This window comes from Melozone crissalis, unplaced genomic scaffold, assembly GCF_028551555.1.
Source record: "Melozone crissalis strain CALT ecotype California unplaced genomic scaffold, PUWL_Pcris_2 ptg000080l_1, whole genome shotgun sequence".
Classification (NCBI taxonomy): Eukaryota; Metazoa; Chordata; class Aves; order Passeriformes; family Passerellidae; genus Melozone; species Melozone crissalis.
In genome coordinates this window covers 255,416-277,855 of record NW_026535857.1, presented here as the reverse complement: position 1 = coordinate 277,855, position 22,440 = coordinate 255,416, and the positions used below count along the sequence as shown (strand labels likewise).

General features: G+C 51.4%; 1 protein-coding gene across 1 annotated transcript in view; it reads left to right on the top strand.

Annotated features, from left to right (window-relative positions):
- LOC128946379 (collagen alpha-1(VII) chain-like) overlaps positions 1 to 22,440 on the top strand; it is a 110,329-nt gene that overhangs the window by 5,530 nt on the left and 82,359 nt on the right. The window contains 12 exon segments of the mRNA XM_054290110.1: positions 3,482 to 3,621; positions 5,390 to 5,564; positions 6,722 to 6,881; positions 7,543 to 7,636; positions 8,624 to 8,797; positions 10,283 to 10,443; positions 12,832 to 12,961; positions 15,587 to 15,703; positions 16,211 to 16,366; positions 17,343 to 17,459; positions 20,700 to 20,846; positions 21,010 to 21,129. Of these exon segments, the coding sequence (XP_054146085.1) occupies positions 3,546 to 3,621; positions 5,390 to 5,564; positions 6,722 to 6,881; positions 7,543 to 7,636; positions 8,624 to 8,797; positions 10,283 to 10,443; positions 12,832 to 12,961; positions 15,587 to 15,703; positions 16,211 to 16,366; positions 17,343 to 17,459; positions 20,700 to 20,846; positions 21,010 to 21,129 (1,627 nt within the window). The 5' untranslated portion in view covers positions 3,482 to 3,545.

The following is a 22,440-nucleotide window of genomic DNA, read 5'->3' as shown; positions in this document are numbered from 1 at the left end:
TTTTCTCCCCCCTTTTCCATTCCCACATTCCTGCCGGGAGCGTGCGGGGTGGCATCCCCTGCGTGCCCCGTTCTCCCCATCCGTCCGTCCGTCCGTCTGTCCGTCCATCCCAGGGGAGGAAGGGCAGCTGGAAGGGGGGGCCCGCCCGGAGCAGCCCCTCCTCCCGCCTCAGAATTCCTGATTTTCTGCTTTTCCCCAGCCCCGGGAAGTTTCCTTTGCCTCGGATTCCCGGGGCAGGGACCCCCGGGACGCTCCTGGGAACGGGGAAGAAGCCGGGTGAGCAGCGCGGTCCGTCTGTCTGTCCGTCTGCGTGTCCGTCCGGGGTTTGGCTTTGGGTTTGTTTTGGGGTTTTTTGTTGTTTTTTGTTTGGTTTTTTTGCCACTCTTTGGTCTCAGGTTGCAGTTAAAGAACCGCGGAAGGGAAAGGGGCTGGGGGAGGAGGAAGAGGAGGAAGAGGAAGCAGCAGCTCCCAAGGGGGAGGATGAGGAGGGAGAGGAGGATGAAGAGCAGCAGCAGCTCCGGATAAGGAAACTGAGGAGGGAGAGGAGGATGAGGAGGGAGCAGCTCCCGATGGGGAGGAAGAGGAGGATGAGGAGGGAGCAGCTCCCGATGGGGAGGATGAGGAGGATGAGGAGGGAGCAGCTCCCGATGGGGAGGAAGAGGAGGATGAAGAGGGAGCAGCTCCTGAGGAAGAAGAGGATGAGGAGGCAACGGCTTCTGATGGGGGCAGATGAAGAGGATGAGGAAGGGAGCAGCTTCCAATGAGGAGGAAGAGGAGGCAGCAACTCCTGAGGAAGAGGAGGATGAGGAGGCAAACATCTGATGGGGAGGAAGAGGAGGATGAGGAGGAAGCAGCTTCTGATGAGGAGGAAGAGGAGGATAGGGAGGGAGCAGCTTTCAATGGGGAGGAAGAGGAGGATGAGGAGCCAACATCTTCTATGGGAAGAGGAGGATGAGGAAGCAGCAGCTTCTGATGGGAAGGAAGAGGAGGCAGCAGCTCCTGAGGAAGAGGAGGATGAGGAGGCAGCAGCTTCTGATGGGGAAGATGAAGAGGATGAGGAGGCAGCAGCTCCACATGAGAAGGATAAGGAGGATGAGGAAGCAGCAGCTCCCAGAGGGGAGCATGAAGAAGATGAGGAGGCAGCACCTCCCAACAGGGGAGGAAGAGGAGGATGAGGAGGCAACAGCTTCTGATGAGGGAGGAAGAAGAGGATGAGGAGGGAGCAACTTCCAATGGGGAGGATGAGGAGTCAACAGCTTCTAGTGGGAAGAGGAGGATGAGGAGGAAAGCTTCTGATGGGGAAGATGAAGAGGATGAGGAGGCAGCAGCTTCCAAAAGGATGAGGAAGACAAGGAGGCAGCAATTCCAGATGAGGAGGATGAGGAGGCAGCAGCTCCTGATAGGGGAAGATGAAGATGAGGAGGCAGCAGTTCCGGATGAGGAAAATGAGGAGGAAGAGGAGGATGAGGAGCAGCAGCTTCCAAAGGGGAGGATGAGGAAGATTAAGAAGCAGCAATTCTCGATGAGGAGGATGAGGAGGCAGCAGCTCCAGATGAGGAGGAAGAGGATGAGGAGGAGCAGCAGCTTCCAAAGGGGAGGATGAGGAGCGTGAGGAGGCAGCAGCTCCCTGATAAGGAGGAAGAGGAGGATGAGAAGGAAGCAGCTGTGGGTGAGGAAGCACCACATGGGGAGATGGGGGAGGAAGAAGAGGTTGAGGAGCAGCAGCTCCCAATGGGGAGGATGAAGATGATGAGGAAGATGAAGATGATGAGGAGGCAGCAGCCGCTGGTGAGGAGGATGAGGAAGCAGAAGCAGCCCCAGCTTCCACTGTCGGCATTGCCAGAGTTCCCAGTTTTGGGGTTTATTTTGGGGTTGTTTGAGAAGAACAAACAACAAATTCTTTTTGGGAAGAATCCAATTCCTGCTGCTCCTTTGATGCACCCAGGGGGTCTGAGCGTGGAGTGGGCAGAATCTGATCCCAGAAAAGTTCCCACCAGTGGGATGAGGGGATGGATTCTCCCTCTGCTCTCCCTTGTTCTGCATGAAGCAAATCCTGCATCAAAGCTGGGACAACAACGGAGCAAATCCCCTGGGAATGGGGCTATACTGGTTATAATTCCCAAAAAAATTGGTATTTTGGGAGAAGCAGCAGGAAGAGCTGGTCTGGGGCCATTCCTGGCTGGGGAACTCCCAAATTCCAGCCTGGAATTCTCCTTTCCTGCTGCAGGTTTGATGGTGGCAATGGGTTCAGAATCCACACCCAGCCGTGGATTTGCTCCTTTCCCAATCCAACTTTTCCTGCCCCAGGAGCACCAGTGGTGGTGGGGACTGAGATCCACTCACCATTCCCTGTGGATTCTGGAATGATCGTTCCACAAATTTCATTTTAATTCACAATTTTTTAATTTGTATTATTTTTTGGCTGCTCTCCATCGTGGCCACAAAATAACGGGAATTCTGCTGCAATCAGGAATTGCAGGGAAATGCTTTTCATTCCAGGGAGAGGAGGGAATCAACCACCAGGAGAAGGTTCCTGGAATGTCTCAGAAGGCTTTGAGGCTCTTTGTGGTTTGGGGTGGGAATTGCAGGAATTGTCTCCTGTGGTCGCTGCACCAGGAAAGGGGACAGGGAATGTTGGGGATTCCCAATTTTCCTGCAGCTCCAAGGATCCTTGGGAAGGGCTGGAGGTTCTGTTTGGAGGGTTGGCACAGGGATATGGGGACACGTCCTGCCTCTTTTGGGTGGCATTTGGTCCTTTTTGGGTGTCACTGGAATTTTGGGATCACTGGATCCCTGGATTTTTGATCATCGTTTGGTCCTTTTTAGGTGTCGTGTCACTGGATGTTTGGGATCCTTGGATTTTGGGGTGTCACTTGGTCTTTTTTGGGTGTTACTGGAATTTTGGGATCACTGGAATTTTGGGTGTTATTTGGTACTTTTGGGGATCACTGGAATTTTGGGTGTCATTCGGTCCTTTTTGGGTGTCACTGGATTTTTGGGATCACTGGATTTTTGGGTGTAATTTTTTTCCAGAGGGGGAATTCTGCAGCAGCTCTGGGGAGTCATTAAACCATCAGCAATCACCAAAATTCCAAACTCCTCTGGCATGGTGGGCTGCATCCTCAAGGAAGTCCATCCTGGATTTAGGAGCCTGGAGATCAGGGTTGAATGCAGCTGATTCCTGATTTTCCTGGCCTTTTCTCATGGATTAATTGAAATGTGAAGTTTTCCCTGCTTTTATCCCACCACCAATATTCCATTTGGGCTTTATTGCCTCAGGTGGATGCTGGGAAAGGAGGGGTAAAGCTGAACTCTCAGCATTAGCAAAGAAATGAAGGAATTCAAGGATTTATGGATTTCAATCCCAGTTTTCCAAGCCAGGAGGAGCCTTTTCAGCAGGAGAAAAGCTTTTCCTGGCGCTGAGGGTGGGCGGGAGCGTCACCCTCAGGTGGGCCCAGCTCCAACCTCTTTCCTTCTGCAGGTGAGGGGCTCTCCAGGCTCGGTGCTGGCTCCCAGGGATTCCCAGGAGCTGCTTCCCAAGGGAAATGTTGTGTGCCCAGATCCAGATCCTGGTCCTGGCCCTGGCCATGGGGCCGTTCCGAGCTGGGGCTGCTCATGAAGGTGAGTGACAAATGATAAGTGACACCTGGGTCACCACAGGGATATTTTGGGGACTAAAATCCCTTTTCCAAGCAGATTTTCCTGAAACCACGCATGGGTCTGTCAGGGTGGAGCTGTGGTGCCTTTAATTCCTGCTCAGGACTCTCTTGGGTTGGGATGGTGTGGATAACAGAACACCTCCAAAGGAACTCAGGATTTTAGGGATGAATCCTCTCCTTGTGCTGGCAGGAATTTCCTCCTGGAGCTCCTGCCCCAAGCAGAGATGAGACACAAGGGCAGGAGGGCCCTGCAGGGAAGATCCTCAGGGGAATTCAGGGCCTGAATTCCTGCTCTGGGATTGAATTCAGGCCTGAATCGGGGATTGAATTCAGGCCTGGAACTGGGATTGAATTCAGGCCTGAATTCCTGCTTTGGGATTGAATTCAGGCCTGGCTCTGGGACTGAATTCAGGGCCTGAATTCCTGCTCTGGGATTGAATTCAGGCCTGAATTGGGATTGAATTCAGGGCCTGAATTCCTTGTCTGGGATTCATGGAGAAATCAGGGCTCTGCTCATTGTCCTGCCTCTGCTCCAGAGGAAAGTGGGGAGAAAGGGAAAACAAATCCCCTCTGAATTCCAAGACCTGGTTCCAGCCACCACACGGGAAATGGGAGAGGAAAATCCTCAAGGAAGCCTTGAATCCTTCTCCTGGTTTTTAGTGGGGATGGCACAAGGATTCACCTCCCCAGCTCCATGCAGGCTCACAAGGAGCTTTTGGGGGATGAGGGGCTGGATCCAAAAAGCAGGAGGAAAAGGAATTCCAGGGAAGAGCCTCATGGGTGCATTTTTTGGTCTCAGGTGGGGAAGATCCTTGGGAGCATCCCCCAGAGTGAATCCAGAGCTCCCAGGATTGTCCCAGACTGGGTGGGATCCTCCTTTTTCCAACAGCCCCCAGGTTTGGAGGTGCAGATCCATCTAAACCCCTTAAATTCAACAAGGAGTTAATGGAATCTTCAGCATCAGCTCGGAAATTAGCTTAATTAAGCTGCTGTCCATCAATTAACCAAGAAACTCGACTCTGGTGCTGTTTAATTCCGGGCTGGGAGCAGGGCAATAAATCAAAGTTTGGAGATGTCTCTGGCAAAGCCGTGATGGATGGAACAGGATGTTCATGGAAAATTCCAACTCCCATCCTATCCCCCTGTGATTGATAGAGCTGTCCAGGGTGGGATTTCCTCCAGAAGGTACCAATCCAAATATCATTAACATCCCACATTTCCCATGATAGCTCCGGGTGCCTGATCCAAGCAGGAATTCCAAGGTTTTGGGAAATTTTTGCCCAAAAAAAAAAAAAAAAAAGGAAAGCCCCCAGAATGAGCTGGGATAGTCACATTTATAGGGGAAAGGACAAAACCACCATTTTTGCAAAATCCCACCCTTTGGAATCCCATATTTGTTGTTTTCCTCCCCATTATCCCCAGATGCAAATGAGGGTGGGGTGAGGAAGACTCTCAAAAATCAGGATGGATGGAGGAAGCTCTGCCATGGACAGAGACCTTCCACTGCCCCAGGTTGTCCTGGCCTTGGACACTTCCCAGGATGGGGCATGGATGAGAAGCTTCTCCTGGGTCACAACATCCAAATGAAGAATTAGTAGAGGAAATTTAGGGGAACACAACGCTCTGGGAAACACCTAAACGTGGTCCCTCCATCTCCTTCCCTTTGGTGTCCTGGGAATTCAGGTGGCTCTGGGGGATGTCCCTCACTCCCTGTCCCTCTTGTCCCCCAGCCTGCAGGACAGCAGAGGTGGCTGAGATCCTGTTCCTGGTGGGGCACTCAGAGGGAAGCACGGGGAAGGAGAGCTCCCGGCTGCTCCAGGATTTCATCGGGAGCGTGGCCAGATCCTTCGAGACGGGAGCAGGAGGGGTCCAGCTGGGCCTGGCTCTGTATGGGGAGACACCAAGGTGGGTCTGAGCCTCCTCCTCCAGCCTCTCTTGGGACCCAGCTCATGGATGGAGCTTCTGCAGCTCTGGGGAACCTCTGAGCAAGAGATGAACCCTCAGCAGAGTCACCCAGAGGTGCTTGGACACAGGGAATTCCTCCAGGGCAGGAAGGATGGGTTTGACATTCAAATTCCCAGTTCAGGGCAGGAAGGATGGGTTTAACACTGAAATTCCAAGTTCAGGGAAGGAAGGATGAGTTTAACCTTCAAATTCCCAGGTCAGGGCAGGAAGGATGGGTTTAACACCCAAATTCCCAGTTCAGGGCAGGAAGGTTGGGTTTAACCTTCAAATTCCCAGTTCAGGGCAGGAAGGATGGGTTTAACACTCAAATTCCCAGTTCAGGGCAGGAAGGTTGGGTTTAACACTCAAATTCCCAGTTCAGGGCAGGAAGGATGGGTTTAACACTCAAATTCCAAGTTCAGGGCAGGAAGGATGGGTTTAACACTCAAATTCCAAGTTCAGGGCAGGAAGGATGGGTTTAACACTCAAATTCCAAGTTCAGGGCAGGAAGGATGGGTTTAACACTCAAATTCCCAGTTCAGGGCAGGAAGGTTGGGTTTAACACTCAAATTCCCAGTTCAGGGCAGGAAGGATGGGTTTAACACTCAAATTCCCAGTTCAGGTCAGGAAGGATGGGTTTAACACTCAAATTCCAAGTTCAGGGCAGGAAGGATGGGTTTAACACTCAAATTCCAAGTTCAGGGCAGGAAGGATGGGCTTAACCTTCAAATTCCCAGTTCAGGACAGGAAGGATGGGTTTAACACTCAAATTCCAAGTTTTAGGTCCTGGGTTGAGGTACCAGGGTCTGGGGCTGGTTCCCTGCACTCCCCTGACCACAGTGAGGAGAACTTTCTGGAATGAGTTGAATCCATGGAATGGTTTGGGTGGGAAGGGACCTTAAAGACCATTTCATCCCAGATTTCATGGGCAGGGACACCTTCCCCTATCCCAGGGTGCTCCAAGCCCTGTCCAGCCTGGCCTAGGACACTTCCAGAGATCCAGGGGCAGCCACAGCTTCTCTGGGCAACTGGAAAAAAACTAAATGTCAATGTTATTGCTGGTTATGGCCACTTTCAGTGCACCCCTTGCTCTTTATTCCCCCCTCTCCCATTCCCAGGATGAGTGTGGAGCTCATGGATTACGTGACCATCAGGGAAAGGCTGGATGCAGCTCAGGATCTCTCCTCCAAAGGCAGCAGCCTCCGCACAGGCTCAGCCCTGGCTTTTGCAGCTCAGGCCTTGGCCCACCAGGACACCCTGAGACAGGAGGCAGCAAAGGTGGGTGAGCTCCTGGGGTGTTGTCCAAGGAGCAGATGGGTCATCCCAGAATCCTGGAATGGTTTGGGTCGGAAGGGAAAGAAAAGATCATCCTGTGCCATCCCTGCCATGGGCAGGGACAACTTCCACCATCGAAGGCTGCTCCAAACCCCATCCAACCTGGCCTTGGACATTGCAGGGATGCAGAGGCAGCCACAGCTGCTCTGGCAATTCCATCCCAGTCAGGAATTCCTACCCAAGATCCCACCCATCCCTGCCCTTTGGCAGTAGGAAGACATTCCCACTTTGTCCCATCACTCCATGACCTTGCAAGTTGTCCCTCTCCACAGGGAAGAATTCTTTCCTAGTATCCAATCCAAACCTAATCCTCCTTTGAGAGCTGCTCATGAGGATTTGTAGGGATGAATCCTCTCCCAGTGCTGGCAGGAATTTCCTCCTGGAGTTCCTGCCCCAAGCAGAGATGAGACCCAAGGGCAGGAGGGCCCTGCAGAGAAGATCCTCAGAGGAGCAGCTCATGGCAATGATTCCATGGGTGGTTCCTCAAGGTGTGGGGTTTTTGAAGGATTTGATTCCAAGAGAGGGATTTCATGGATGTGAAACCCCACAGCTCCGTTTGTGACCTCCTGATGTTGAGCCCTGGTTCTTATCCCAACCCTTGCAGGTGGTGGTTCTGATCACAGATGGGAAATCCAGCGATTCCGTGGAAGAGGGAGCCCAGATCCTGCAGGATGGAGGGGTGACAGTGTTTGCTGTGGGTACGTGTGGCCACCAAATCCTCTGTGTGACCAACCCTCGTTCTTCTCCCGTGTGACCAACCCTCGTTCTTCTCCCCGGGGAATACTCCTGATTCTCAACACTCTTTTCCTAAAAACTGCTCCCATCCCTAAGCTCAGCCTTTCCTGCAAGTCCAGGAAAATTGTTGTGTTCTTGGATATTTTTGTTGTTGTCAAAAAATGGTTTATTCAGTGAGAATCTGTGGGTTTGTATCTGTCAAAGCCACTTGGGAATTCAGAAGGGGTTCAAGAAATGGTTCTATGAAAGTCAAAATGTTTTGATGTGACATTTAGGAAAAAAAATAATTGAAAATGCTTTTGCGTCTGAAGTTTTCTTTTAATGGGACTTAGAGATTGACTCAAAAATGTCCCTCAGAATAATTCCATGAGCAACAAAAGGTTCCACTGCTCCCCCCATACCCAAGAGTGAAATTCCACCAGCCAAATCCTTCTCTCCCCCAAATATTTCAGGGAATGACAGGAGTGGGGGTGAGGTTTGAATACAAAGCAGCCAGGTCGATTTGAACCAACGTGAGGTGAAACTGGGGAAGGATTGGCTTGTTGGATGGGTTGTTCACCCTTTTTTTTTTTTCAACCACAGGAAGACCCTGGAATTTTCAAACTGCGTCCCAAAATCCCATTGTCTGCTCAGCACAGGAATGTCTCTGTACCCAATGGAAAGGACAAGGCCAGATCCTGCCCTGTTCCTTTTTTCCCACCTCTCAGCCCATTACTAGCACTGAGACATCTCTGTGAAACCTCTGGAGACATCCTGACCTCTTTTCCCTGGTGGATGAGGCTTCCCCTGCTTCCCCCATCCAGCTTCAGGCTCCATTCCTTGTTCCCTCCTTTTCCTTGGCAGCACAACCCAAAATTGGCATCAAACTCAAAGCCCAACCCGTTGCTCCCCCTTCCCAAAGCCTGCCCTGCCCCATGGATGGTGTTTGATGTCCTCTTTCCCTCCCCTAGGGATCAAGGACGCTGACAAGAACGAGTTGGGCAGGATTGCTTCAGATCCCACTGCGGAGCACCTGCTTTATGTGGAGGATTTCCAGCTGCTCCCAGATGTGGCCCCCAAACTCTCTCGGAGGCTCTGCTTCACCGCCTCGGAGCCACCACGGCCTGTCAGGCACAGGGTGCAAGGTGTGGCCAGGTTCTCCCCTGATCCTGCTTCCCATCTGCTCAAACCAGCCCCTGGATGTGCTTCCATGGGGATGAACTTCCCACGTCCCTCTGAGGGAGCTGGAGGGGTTGGGTGATCCCAGAGGAGCAACCAGCTCCTGCTTGGGGGACAGTGATCCTGGGTGGTTTTTGTGTGGCGGCCTCTCCATGGTTTGTTTGGGGATACCAGATCCTGGTATCTCTAATTTTTGATTTTTTTTTTAGAGACACCAGATCCTGGTATCCCTATTTTTTTATTATTTTTTTTGGGATACCAGATCCTGGTATCCCTATTTTTTATTTGTTTTAGGGATACCAGATCCTGGTGTCTCTATTTTTTGATAGATTTTTTTTTAGGGATACCAGATCCTGGTATCCCTATTTTTTGATTTGTTTTAGGGATACCAGATCCTGGTGTCTCTATTTTTTGATAAATTTTTTTTTAGGGATACCAGATCCTGGTATCCTTATTTTTTCATTTTTTTAGGGATACCATATCCTGGTATCCCTATATTTTGATTTCTTTTTTAGCAGTACCAGATTCTGGTATCCCTAGTTTTTTATTTTTTTAGGGATACCAGATCCTGCTATCCCTATTTTTTTAGGCATACCAGATCCTGGTATCCCTATATTTTGAAATTTTTTTTTTAGGCATGCAGATCCTGGTATCCCTATATTTCGATTTTTTTTTAGGGATACCAGATCCTGGTATCCCTATTTTTTGATTTTGTGATTTTGATGCTGGATCAAACTAAAGGAGCAGCAATGGGATGGAGCAGCATTTCTGCTCTTTGGGTTTTTTTCTTGTGGGATCGTCGCAGGGAATTCTGGAAGCACAGCTCAGGTCTGGGGAAGAACTTCATTCCCTGCTGAAGATCCAGAGAGATTTCCAAAAAGAGATTTCCAAAGAGATCCTGACCCTGCAGTGAACTCAGAGGTGATGGCGCTGAATTCCTGCCCTCTCTTGTCTCACAAGCTCAGGAGAAGCTGAGTTCAAAGCTTGGGGTAGAAATGGGGAGAACTTCACCTGAAACTTTAAAGGGTCTCTTTTTTTTTTTTTTTTGGCTTCTTCTGTGGTTCTGCAGCACTTCAGGGCTCCCTGTGACATTCCATGGAAAATCCAGGCTTCCTGTGACATTCCATGGAGAGCCCAAGCTTCCTGGCAGATTTCTCCAATGTTGGGAAGGAGAAGGGCAGAGGAAGGAGCTGCTGCCCTGTGCATTAACCAGGTGTTCACTGGGGAAGTGTAACCAAAAAGATTTGGTTTCCTGCTTTGTGCTGTCAAAAAACTGGCCCAAAAAAACTTCTGCTGGATCATCTTCTGTCTGGAAACAGATCCCAGGTGTCCCTGCGCTCCCAGCCTGAACAACACCCATGGCTTTCTCTGTGTGGGATGTGTTGACTCCATCCATGGACTTCCACAGGTGGTGGAATCCAATCCAAGCTCTTTCCTTTGTGTTCTTGCAGCTGAGCAGATCCTGGGCCCTCGGGAGCTGCGTGTCAGCGAGCACAGCCACAGCTCCCTGAGGCTCTCGTGGGTGGCAGCCACGGGCAGGGTGACAGGGTACCATGTCCACGTCCACCCCTCGCTGCCACCGGGGCAGCTGGAGCCAGAGCACCAGAGACAGGTAGGGTCATGTTCCCACGTCACACGGCACCAGCTGGGGTTCAGCTCCCAATGTTGGGGTTCAGTTCCCAGAGTTGTGGGGTCATCCCATGTTGAGGGCACAGCCTGGTTGGGAGGTCACACCATGTCCCTCAGCCATCCTGGTGACAGTGGGATTGGTAGGAATTCCTGAGTGTTGAAATGAAGCTGTAGATCCACCATGGGTGTGGATCCATCATGGGATCCACCAGTTTCAGTTCTCAGTGTTGGGTTTCCTTTCCCAATGTTGTGGTATCATCCTGTGTTGAGGGCACAGCCGAGTTAGGAGGTCACTTCATGTCCCACAGCCATCCTGGTGACAGTGGGATTGGTAGGAATTCCTGAGGGTTGAAGTGGAGGTGTGGATCCACCATGGTGTGGATCCACCAGTTTCAGTCCCACTGTTGGGTTTCCTTTCCCAATGTTGTGGGGTCGTTCCATGTTGAGGGCACAGCCCAGTTAGGAGGTGGCACCATGTCCCTCAGCCATCCTGGGCACAGCAGGATTGGCAGAAATTCCTGAGGGTTGAAGTGAAGCTGTAGATCCATTATGGGTGTGGATCCATCATGGGATCCACCAGTTTCAGTTCCCAATGCTGGGGGTTCATCCCATGTTGAGGGCACAGCCTAGTTGGGAGGTCACACCATGTCCCTCAGCTATCCTGGTGACAGTGGGATTGGTAGGAATTCCTGAGGGTTGAAATGAAGGTGTGGATCCACCACGGGTGTGATCCATCATGGGATCCACCAGTTTCAGTCCCAGTGTTGGGTTTCAGTTCCCAATGTTGGGGGTTTATCCTATGTTGAGGGCACAGCACGGTTAGGAGGTCCCTCCATGTCCCTCAGCTGTCCTGGTGACAGAAAGATTGGCAGGAATTCCTGAGGGTTGAAGTGAAGATGTGAATCCACCATGGGTATGGATCGACCAGTTTCAGTTCTCAGTGGTGGGTTCAGTTCTCAATGTTGGATTTCCTTTCCCAATGTTGTGGGGTCATCCCATGTTGATCCCACAGCCCAGTTAGGAGGTGGCACCATGTCCCTAACTATTCTGGTCACAACGGAATTGGTGGGAATTCCTGAGGGTTGAAGTGGAGTTGTAGATCCACCATGGGATCCACCAGTTTCAGTTCCCAAAGTTGGAGGTTCATTCTGTGTGGAGGGCACAGCCCAGTTAGGAGTCCACACCACATCCCTCAGCCATCCTGGGCACAGTGGGATTGGCAGGAATTCCTGAGGGCTGAAGTGAAGGTGTGGATCCACCAGTTTCAGTTCTCAGTGTTGGGTTTCCTTTCCCAATGTTGTGGGGTCATCCCCTGTTGAGGGCACAGCCCAGTGAGGAGGTGACACCATGTCCCTCAACCATCCTGGGCACAGTGGGATTGGCAGGAATTCCTGAGGATTGACATGAAGCTATAGATCCATTCTGGGTGTAGATCCACCAGTTTCAGTTCCTAAAGTTGGGTGCTCATCCCATGTTGAGGGCACAGCACGGTTAGGAGATCACTCCATGTCCCTCAGGTGTCCTGGTGACAGAAGGATTGGCAGGAATTCCTGAGGATTGAAGTGAAGATGTGGATCCACCATGGGTGTGGATCCACCATGGGATCCACCAGTTACAATTTCCAGTGTTGGGTTCCATCTCCCAACGTTGGGGGGTCATGCTTGGTTAGGAGGTGGCACCCAACCTTCCCAATATCCAATCCTTCCTCTCCTTATCTTTATGGTGCCACCACTCCATCCCATCCAGCCTCTCCGGCAGCATCTCCTGCCCCTCCTGCTGCCAAGGCTGTTCATTTTGGTGAGATCTCCGTGGATTTTGGGATTTTCCATGTCCTTGTGTGAGGGATGCTGCCGTGTGCTCCAGCTCATCCCACACACCACTAAGTTTGGGAGTTAGACTGAAGGGCACAAGATACTTGCCCTAAAAGCTTTGATTCCTAATAATAGAACAAAGCTATGAAAGCTTAAATTATTAAAGTGGAGATTATTAATTGTATTAATTATTAAAATTGTATTTAACTGGAATGATCATCCTTGGCAGCTTCTGTGTTTTCCCTGTTATTATGAGATCCTGAACTTCTGTTTCCATCTCCTGCCCTCAGGTTACATCAAAAATTCCTTCTCTGAGCTGAAAAAGGAACTTTCTTGGTTGTTTTCCCTTCATTTTCTTCAAAGGAATTTGGGGTCACCTTTGCTCTTAATGCACTCCGCATGTTTTATTTCCTGGGCTATCCCACAATTTGAGGATCACAACATCTGGGTGAGGGTTTAAGAGGCTCCTGCTCATGGAAGTCACCTCGAGCAGGTGTGGCAGGTGGCCTGGTGTTCTGCTGTGGGTGTGACACCGTGTCCCTTGTCCCCCTGTGTGGCAGATGGAGGTGGACGGGGACGCCACCACGGTGCTGGTGACAGGTCTGAAGCCCAGCACCAAGTACGTGCTGACGGTGAGGGCCAGCTACGGAGGGACCCTTGGGGAGCCAGCGGCCACCAAAGGGAAAACAGGTGAGGGTCCCCTGGGATGGGTGGAGGGGTGGATGGAAGGATGATGGATGGATGAGGGATGGAGGCTTGGAAAAAGGATGGAGGGATGATGGAGGGATGGGTGGGAGGGATGGATGGATGGATGGATGGATGGATGGATGGATGGATGATTGAGGGAGGAATGGATGATGGATAGCAGGATAGATGGATGGATGAGGAATGGATGGATGATGGAGGAAGGGATGGATGAGGGAGGGAGGAATGGATGATGGGATGGATAGCAGGATAGATGGATGATGGAATGGTCAGATGGATGGATGGAGACATGGATGGAGGCATGAAGAATGGAGGAATAGATGGGATGGATGGATGGATGATGGAGGAAGGAATGGATGGATAGATGGATAGCAGGATGGATGGATGGAGGCATGGAGGGATGGATGGATGAGGGATGGAGGCTTGGAAGAAAGGAAGGAAGGATGGAGGGATGGTGGGAGGAAAGGAAGGTGGGTGGGTGGATGGATTGTGGGATGGAGGGATGAGGGAGGGAGGAATGGATGGTGGGATGGATAGCGGAATAGATGGATGGAGGCACGAGGGATGGATGAGTGGACAGATGGATGGGGAATAGAGGCATGGATGGGGGATGGATGAATGGTGGAATGGTGGGATGGATGGATGGATGGATGGATGGATGGTGGCATGGGTTTGGAGCTTCAAATTTTATTAGAGAAGCTTCCTTTGAGTCCTGAGGTGCAGGAAGCTCCTTGGCTTTCCAAACTCCTCCGAGATGAGCCTGGACGGGGCTGGATCCAATCCCAACCCCAGGCTGTCAATGCATTAAATCTAAGGAGTTATAGAGGTGTGGCTGAACCTTTGTCCAAGGATTAAAAATGGCAAACCAGGTTTATTTATATTATATAAAATTTATATTAAAATTAATGATTTCTTATGATAAACTAGTAGATGACAAGATCTTAATAAGAATTATTTACTGCACAGTAGAGAAGCTAAAACTACCAGCGTAGGGCAGAATCATGCACTTTATCAAAGTAATTATACTATAGTAATTATATCGAAGTAATTATATTAAAGTTATTTTAATAAAATTAACAAAAAAAAATTTATTGAAGTAGAGATTGATGTCACTCACCCAGACCAATGTCCAGGGGCAGATCTCTTCTGCTGACCCTCAAGGGGTCACTTTGAGGGGTGTCCCCACCCAAAGCAGGAATCTCCATTCCCAGGACAGGACATGGGGACATGTCAGGAGAACGTTTGAAAGTGGGACTGGACTTTCATCACCTCTGCTTTCAGGGATTTTCACAATTTAAGGGGTTCACTAATCCCACTCTGCTCCCTGGATGAAGCCCCAATCCTGCTTTGCCCAAGAGGTTTTGTGAAGAATTCTTCCTTCCTTCTTTCCCTGCCTTTTGTTCCCTCCACTCACCCTCTGTGACGTCCGGAATTGTTTGTCTTCTTGAGGGAAGATCTCTGACAGGATGAATAAATAAAGGGTGACTTCGAGGGGTGTCCCCACCCAAAGCAGGAATCTCCATTCCCAGGACAGGACATGGGGACGTGTCAGGAGAACGTTTGAAAGTGGGACTGGACTTTCATCACCTCTGCTTTCAGGGATTTTCACAATTTAAGGGGTTCACTAATCCCACTCTGCTCCCTGGATGAAGCCCCAATCCTGCTTTGCCCAAGAGGTTTTGTGAAGAATTCTTCCTTCCTTCTTTCCCTGCCTTTTGTTCCCTCCACTCACCCTCTGTGACGTCCGGAATTGTTTGTCTTCTTGAGGGAAGATCTCTGACAGGATGAATAAATAAAGGGTGACTTCGAGGGGTGTCCCCACCCAAAGCAGGAATCTCCATTCCCAAGACAGGACATGGGGACGTGTCAGGAGAACGTTTGGAAGTGGGACTGGACTTTCACCACCTCTGCTTTTAGGGATTTTCAGAGTTCCCTAATCCCACTCTGCTCCCTGGATGAAGCTCCAATCCTGCTTTGCCTGAGGGGTTTTGTGAAGAATTATTCCTTCCCTCCCTCCCCTTTCTTCCCTGACTTTTGTTCCTCCCCTCACCTCCTGCAACGTCCAGAATTGTTTGTCTTCCTGAGGGAAGGTCTCTGACAGGATGAATAAATAAAGCTCCTCAATGAGGTTTGGCTCATCTGTACCTGCCAGCAAGAAGATGGAATGTCTTTATGGGTGGAAATAAAGCCATTTGATCTCTCCTCTTATTATCCCCAACCCGAGGCCAGAGGCAGGAGCCATAAATCCGCCTGCCGTGGCTGGCTGGATCCAAACGGGCTCCTCTCCCTTGGAATTGTGGCCGTGGGAGCAAAGCAGGCTTTGATTCATGGCTCTGATTCCTGCTCAGTCTGCAAGAAATGCGGAGTTTCCCCTGCCGTGGGGAGATTTCAGATCCCAGCATCATTCCCAGAGAAAACTCCCAAACTTTCAGCCCTGGGATGTTTCATCCCTATTTTAAAGTGGCAGGAGGGAGATTGTTGATTTTAAGGAAACAGATTTGGTGCTTCTCCTCTTTGTGTCTCTCTGCCCCTGAGGACAAAAGATTTTCCAAGGATTTTTCCCATTATTCCAGCACTTCCAGCTCCATTTCTGTTTTTGTGTCCCCAAAGCTCCCGTGCCTCCAGTCACCAATTTCCGTGTGATAGAAGAAGGACTTTTCAGCCTGAGGGTGGCTTGGACACCTCCCCTGGGCAAGCTGGAGGGCTACAAGATCTACATCCCCAGGGGTGAGTTTTATTAAATTTTCAATAATTTTATTGATTTCAATCAATTTTTAATTGATTTTTCCCATTTTTTCTTGGTGTTTGCTTTAAATGGAACAGTGATCCAAGGGAAGGTGCTGTGAACTCCTGGCATGACTGGAAAAAGTCCAGGATAGACTTTTCCAAATATTGTGGTTCTTCCAGGATGGAGGAGACTCCTTGAAAAGGCTTTTCCTTGGAAGAACAAGCTGAGGATGATGCTGTGAATTCCTTGTTTTCCCTGGCACATCCAGATGTTTTTCCCTCTCGAGTACCTGCTCTGGTTGGATTTGGGATGAGTTTGGGATGCCTCCCACTCCCCTCTGTGGGATCTGAGGGCTGGCACAGCACAGCCAGAATTCCAAGCAGCACCACATGGATTGGGAGACTCCCACCACACCCCTGAGCCACCTCCATGGTGTGAAGACCTCCCTGGTGGGGATTTATCCTCACGGGAATCCTTCGCCATCCCTTTTCCCCTTGATTTTGCAGCCAACAAGCCCGGTGTGACCCTCGAGCAGATCCTGCGGGGCGATGTCTCTTCCCACCTGCTGGAAAACCTGCAGGAGGACAGGGAATACAGCATCAGCATCTACGCCGTGTATCCCGAGGGCCCGAGCCAGCCCGTGGCTGCTCTGGGCAGGACACGTAAGAGATGGGTGGGCCCTTTTGTCCCCTCTGTGGTTGGTCCCTTTTGTCCCCAGCTGTCTTGTCCCCACCTCAGAGTTGGTGCCCTCGTGCGCCAGGATCTTCCCGATTCCATCCTAACTCTTCCCTTCTCTCATGGACGTCCTCAGTGCCATCCTAAAGTTTTGGGGGAATCGTTTTCCCTCCTGTTTTGCACCCACACTTCTCAAGGTTGGTGCTTGGGGATGTTTTCATCCTGGACGGTCACAGGTTGGGCTGTTCTCCCTCTGGTTTATGAAATGCCCTCGGCCCCTGGGCAGGAGCTCCTGGAAATCCCTCTCTTGGCTTCATTAAGGCTGGAAAAACCCTTTAAGATCCCTGAATCCAACCGTCACCAGCACCAGGATCTTCCCAATTCCATCCTAACTCTTCCCTCATGGACGTTCCCTCAATGCCATCCTAAATTTTGGGGGAATGTGGGAGATCGTGTCCCTCCTGTTTTGCACCCACACTTCACAAGGTTGTTTGGTCCCAAACTGGGGACAGGGACAGGTTGGGCTGTTCTCCCTCTGGTTTATGAGATGCCTTCAGCCCCTGGGCAGGAGCTCCTGGAAATCCCTCTCAGGGAATCATTAAGGCTGGAAAAACCCTCTGAGATCCCTGAATCCAACCATCCCCAGCCATGCCCCAAGTGCCACATCCATGTGGCTTTGAAATCTCTCCAGGGATGTGACTCCACCACTGCCCTGGGCAGCTCTTCCAGTGCCTGACCACCCTTTCCATCCAGAGGTTTTTCCCAAAATCCCACCTGAACCTCCCCTGGCACAGCTTGAGGCCATTCCCTCGTGTCCTGCCCCTCATTCCATGGGAGCAGAGCCCAGTCCCGCCTGCCCACCTCCCTTCACGTGTTTCCTTCACCCAGGTGAGCTGGAGGAACGTCCATGGAGAGCCAGAAAAAGTGAATGCTCTGAAATTTTCTTTCTTTTCCTCCTTGCAGTGAAGCTCCTGCCTGTGGAGAACCTCGTGCTGCAGAACGAGACCACGGACACGCTCCAGGCCCGGTGGAGCCCTGTCCGGGGAGCAACGGGATACAGGCTCACCTGGACATCAGCAGGTATGGACAGGGTGGGATTCACGCTCACCTGGACATCAGCAGGTATGGACGGGGTGGGATTCAGGCTCACCTGGACATCAGCAGGGATGGACGGGGTGGGATTCAGGCTCACCTGGACATCAGCAGGGATGGATGGGGTGGGATTCAGGCTCACCTGGACATCAGCAAGGACAGGGTGGGATTCAGGCTCACCTGGACATCAGCAGGTATGGACAGGGTGGGATTCAGGCTCACCTGGACATCAGCAGGGATGGGCAGGGTGGGATTCAGGCTCACCTGGACATCAGCAGGGATGGGCAGGGTGGGATTCAGGCTCACCTGGACATCAGCAGGTATGGACAGGGTGGGATTCAGGCTCACCTGGACATCAGCAGGGATGGGCAGGGTGGGATTCAGGCTCACCTGGACATCAGCAGGGACGGACAGGGTGGGATTCAGGCTCACCTGGACATCAGCAGGGATGGGCAGGGTGGGATTCAGGCTCACCTGGACATCAGCAGGGATGGACAAGGTGGGATTCAGGCTCACCTGGACATCAGCAGGGATGGGCAGGGTGGGATTCAGGCTCACCTGGACATCAGCAGGGATGGACAAGGTGGGATTCAGGCTCACCTGGATATCAGCAGGTACAGACAGGGCTGGGGATGTGTAGGGCACACAGGGCATGGAAAGGTGGGAGCTGTGAGATTCCCAAAGTGTTGGATGCACTTTGGATTGGATTGGATTCTATCTTTGTTCATAGGTAATTAGGATTTTTTTGGGGTCTGTACCAGGTGTAGTTTTCTCTGCCATGGATGCAAAATTTCCTGCTGTGGCTCTGCATGGAACAGGCTGCTGGATATCCAGCCTTGTTACATGGAATTATTATTCCATGGATTTACTGGACCTAAGGAACTTTGGAATAGCTGAGAGGAGCTGGGAAAACCCTCCCTGCAGAGCTGCACAGCCCTGAGTATTGGGGGTCACCCCTTTTTTGGGGGAAAACTGAGTACATTATTTTTGGAGGGGCAGCCTGGAAGTTCCTGTGCTTGTGACTTTTCTCTCTGCAGCACTAAAACCAGGCTGTATCCCACAGAATCCTCATTTTCAGGCAAATTTGGAAGTTTGGAGACAGATCCACCTTTGCAGCTGGAGCTTTTGCCCTGAACCCAAAAGATATTTTCTGTGGTGCTGGGAGGGGGAGCAGGAGTGAGAAATTCCAGTTTGATGGCAGATTTTGGCCTTGTGAGGTGGATGTTTCTGGGGGTCAGGGATGTCAGGACACGCAGGCTTTGAACAAAAACCACATTTTCCTCTCCCTCAGCTCCCCTGGTTATGGTGGAAGGAGACATCTCCACCAGGACAGGTGGGAGAACAACTCCAGAGGTCACCAGGAGGGAAAAGCCTTCACAGGGAAGACATAAAACAGCTTTTATGGCTTTGTAATGAACCCAAAACTCAGCAGTTTGCTGTGCCCAGGATCCCAGCTGGGAATGGAGCTCAGTCTGGGAGTGGGGACACTGAGGGGACAGTGGCATGACCACATCACCTCCACCCCGAATTTCCAGCTGCTTTTGCACCTGGTGCCAGCTCACCCCAATTCCAGGGGTGGAAAATCCCAAGGGCAGCCCCCCCTGGATGCTGGGTCCTCTTCCCAAACCCCACCCCATCCCGGGATTAGGGATGTGGTGATGGGATCCCGTCCCAAGCACGGGAGGGGTTTGGTTTTACTCGTCTGATTTTTAAAACCAGGATTAGATGAGCACAAACTCTGGGTCCGTTTCCCAAACCCCATCCCAGGATTAGGGCTGTGGTGATGGGATCCCGTCCCATCACAGGAGGGGTTTGGTTTTCCTGGTCTGGCTTTTAAAACTGGGATTAGATGAGCACAAACTCTGGATCCGCTTCCCAAACCTCACCCCATCCCGGGATTAGGGATCTGGTGATGGAATCCGGACTCTGCTGCCCATCCCAAGCACAGGAGAGGTTTGGTTTTCCTCCTCTGACTTTTAAAACCGCGATTAGATGAGCACAAACTCTGGGTCCGCTTCCCAAACCCCATCCCATCCCGGGATTAAGGATGTGGTGATGGGATGCCGTCCCAAGCATGGGAGGGGTTTGGTTTTCCTGGTCTGGCTTTTAAAACCGGGATTAGATGAGCACAATGTGGGTCCTCTTACCAAACCTCACCCCATCCCGGGATTAGGGATCTGGTGATGGAATCCGGACCCTACTGTACGGGAGGGGTTTGGTTTTCCTGGTCTGACTTTTAAAACTGGGATTAGATGAGCACAAATTCTGGGTCTGCTTCCCAAACCCCATCACATCCTGGGATTAGGGATGTGGTGATGAGATCCCATCCCAAGCACGGGAGGGGTTTGGTTTTCCTGGTCTGGCTTTTAAAACCGGGATTAGATGAGCACAAACTCTGGATCTGCTTCCCAAACCCCACCCCATCCTGGGATTAGGGATGAGGTGATGGAATGATGCAGATGGACCCTACTGCACGAGAGGGGTTTGGTTTTGCTCGTCTGTCTTTTAAAACCGGGATTAGGTGAGCACAAACCGGAGCTGGGGGATGTTGACAGCAGTGGGAAAAGGGGGATGGGGCTCCTGGTGCTGCTGGAACGGAAAATGGGGACGTGGCACCATCCAGTGACCAAAGTGGAAAAGGCATTTTCCCTCTTTTAGAGGTTTTCTTACATATCTTGCTGCCTGCCGCTGGGAATTGGGGTGGATCCGCAGGAATTCGGGTTTAACTCTTCTCCCGCTGGGCACGTTTAGCTGAGCTGGGTTTAGCCCACAAGGACAGTAAAACTTTGGGGGGCTTTGGGGCATCGCTGGCTTCAGCTCCTGCAGGGAGGGCAGGGTGACTCCAGCACGGAGTCACAAGGGCTGGGCAGGCTGTGGAACCTTTACGGGATCGCTCCCAGACCTCAAAATGCCCGGTTTGGGGTTTTTCTGATTTTTTGCAAATCCTGAGCTGCCTCAGTGATCCCCGAGCTCTTCCCAGGTGGATGTGGGTTATTTTCACCTGCACCCACCCGGGGTGGTCCGGGTGGGGTGGGCTGAGCCAGGAGACAGGGGCTGAGTTAGGGGACAGGGGCTGGGACAAGGGCTGAGCCAGGGGACACAGGCTGGGCCAGGGGTCAGGGGATGATCTAGGGGACAGGGGCTGGGCCAGGGCCAGGGACTGAGCCAGGGGACAGAGGCTGAGCCAAGGGACAGTGTCTGAGCCAGGGGACACCGTTTCCTTCACAGAGGGCAGCATCCAGGACGTGACCCTCGGCAGCTCCTACAGCTACTACATGATCCAGGGGCTGGAGGCGGGCATGGAGCACACGGTGACCATCAACCCCATCTTTGGGGACATCGAGGGACCGGTGGTGACCGGCAAAGCCACCACGGGTGAGTGTCCTGCAGCAGGGGTGGCGCTCAGCCCATGGAGACATGGGGGGGTGCTGGCACAGAGCTGGTGTCACTTCTGTCACTTCTTTGTGTCATTGGGTTTGGGGATGTCTTTGGAGCTGTTGTGACCTCCATGGAATTGGGCAACTCTTCTCTCCTGCAGTGGCTTCCAGCACTGTCCAGATGCTGAAAGTGAGCGAGATTTCCATCAACAGCCTCCTGGTGTCCTGGGATTCAGTCATGGGAGCCACCGGGTACCGGCTGGCCTGGGGTCCGACACCAGGTGAGATCCATCTCTGGTCTCCTGGAATGGGAGAGCCTCAGGAGTGCTGGGAGTGGGGCAGGTGCAGCTCATGAACTGCCCCAAGCAGCCTCTCCCACAATTCCAGAGCGTGAACTGAAGCCAGGGATTATTCCTGGCCCTGAGGTGTCGTTATAAAGCACACAACATCTGAGTATCTGACACAGCACAAAGCAACACAACGCCATCAGAAGGGTGCAAGAGTGTGGCCGTCTTCTCAAGGGTTTTTGGATTGGGGAAGGGACGAGGATCTGACTCCATGTTTCAGAAGGCTGATTTATTATTTTATGATATATATTACATTAAAACTATACTAGAAGAATAGAAGAAAGGATTTCATCAGAAGGCTAGCTAAGAATAGAATAGGAAAGAATGATAACAAAGGTTTGTGGCTTGCACTCTCTGTCCGAGCCAGCTGGGCTTTTATTGGCCATTAATTACAAACATCCAACATGGGCCAATCACAGATGCACCTGTTGCATTCCACAGCAGCAGATAACCATTGTTTACATTTTGTTCCTGAGTCCTCTCAGCTTCTCAGGAGGAAAAATCCTAAGGAAAGGATTTTTCATAAAATATGTCTGCGACACGAGAGAGATTTATTATAGCAACACGTTGCTTTTGTACTTTTTCAAGATATTTACATTCACTGAACAGACACATTGACTGCCCATTTGTTGTAGGAAAGAAACAAAGTTCTCAGTGGGTGAACAGGGAGCCACATCACTCTGTGAGCCAGCTGGAGTCCGTATCTCTTAACTTTCTTTCCTTCATCACATCTCCATGGTGACAACCTTGGTGTCTTCCCCAGGAGAGATAAGGGGCTTTCCTTATCATCAGGAGGCCTTTGCTGGCTCACAAGAACAGCGCAGAATGTCTTTCCTACAAGGTACCAACCTGGCCCCAGCCCCACACAGAGTGAGTCCCCAGGAAGGAGACAGGGAACATTCCCAAGTTCCTGTGGTCCCTGGATGTGAGATGGTTTGGACTCAGTCCCTCTCAACTGGTTTGGATCTTTGAGGTGTTAAAATTCCAAAATAAATAACCACAGGAAAACTCTCCCTTGCCCTGGTGGATACACGGAATCCCAGCTGCACTGAGGCTGGAAAACACCTCCCGGTCCAAGCTGTGCCCAATCCCCACCTTGTGATGGAAGTGCCACCTCCAGGTGTTCCTTGGACACCTCCAGGGATGGGCACTCCAAACCACCCTGGGCAGCCCCTTCCAATGCCTGACCATGTTTTTCATGAGGGAAATTCCTGCTGAATTGTCCTGGTGCAGGTGTCCTCCGTG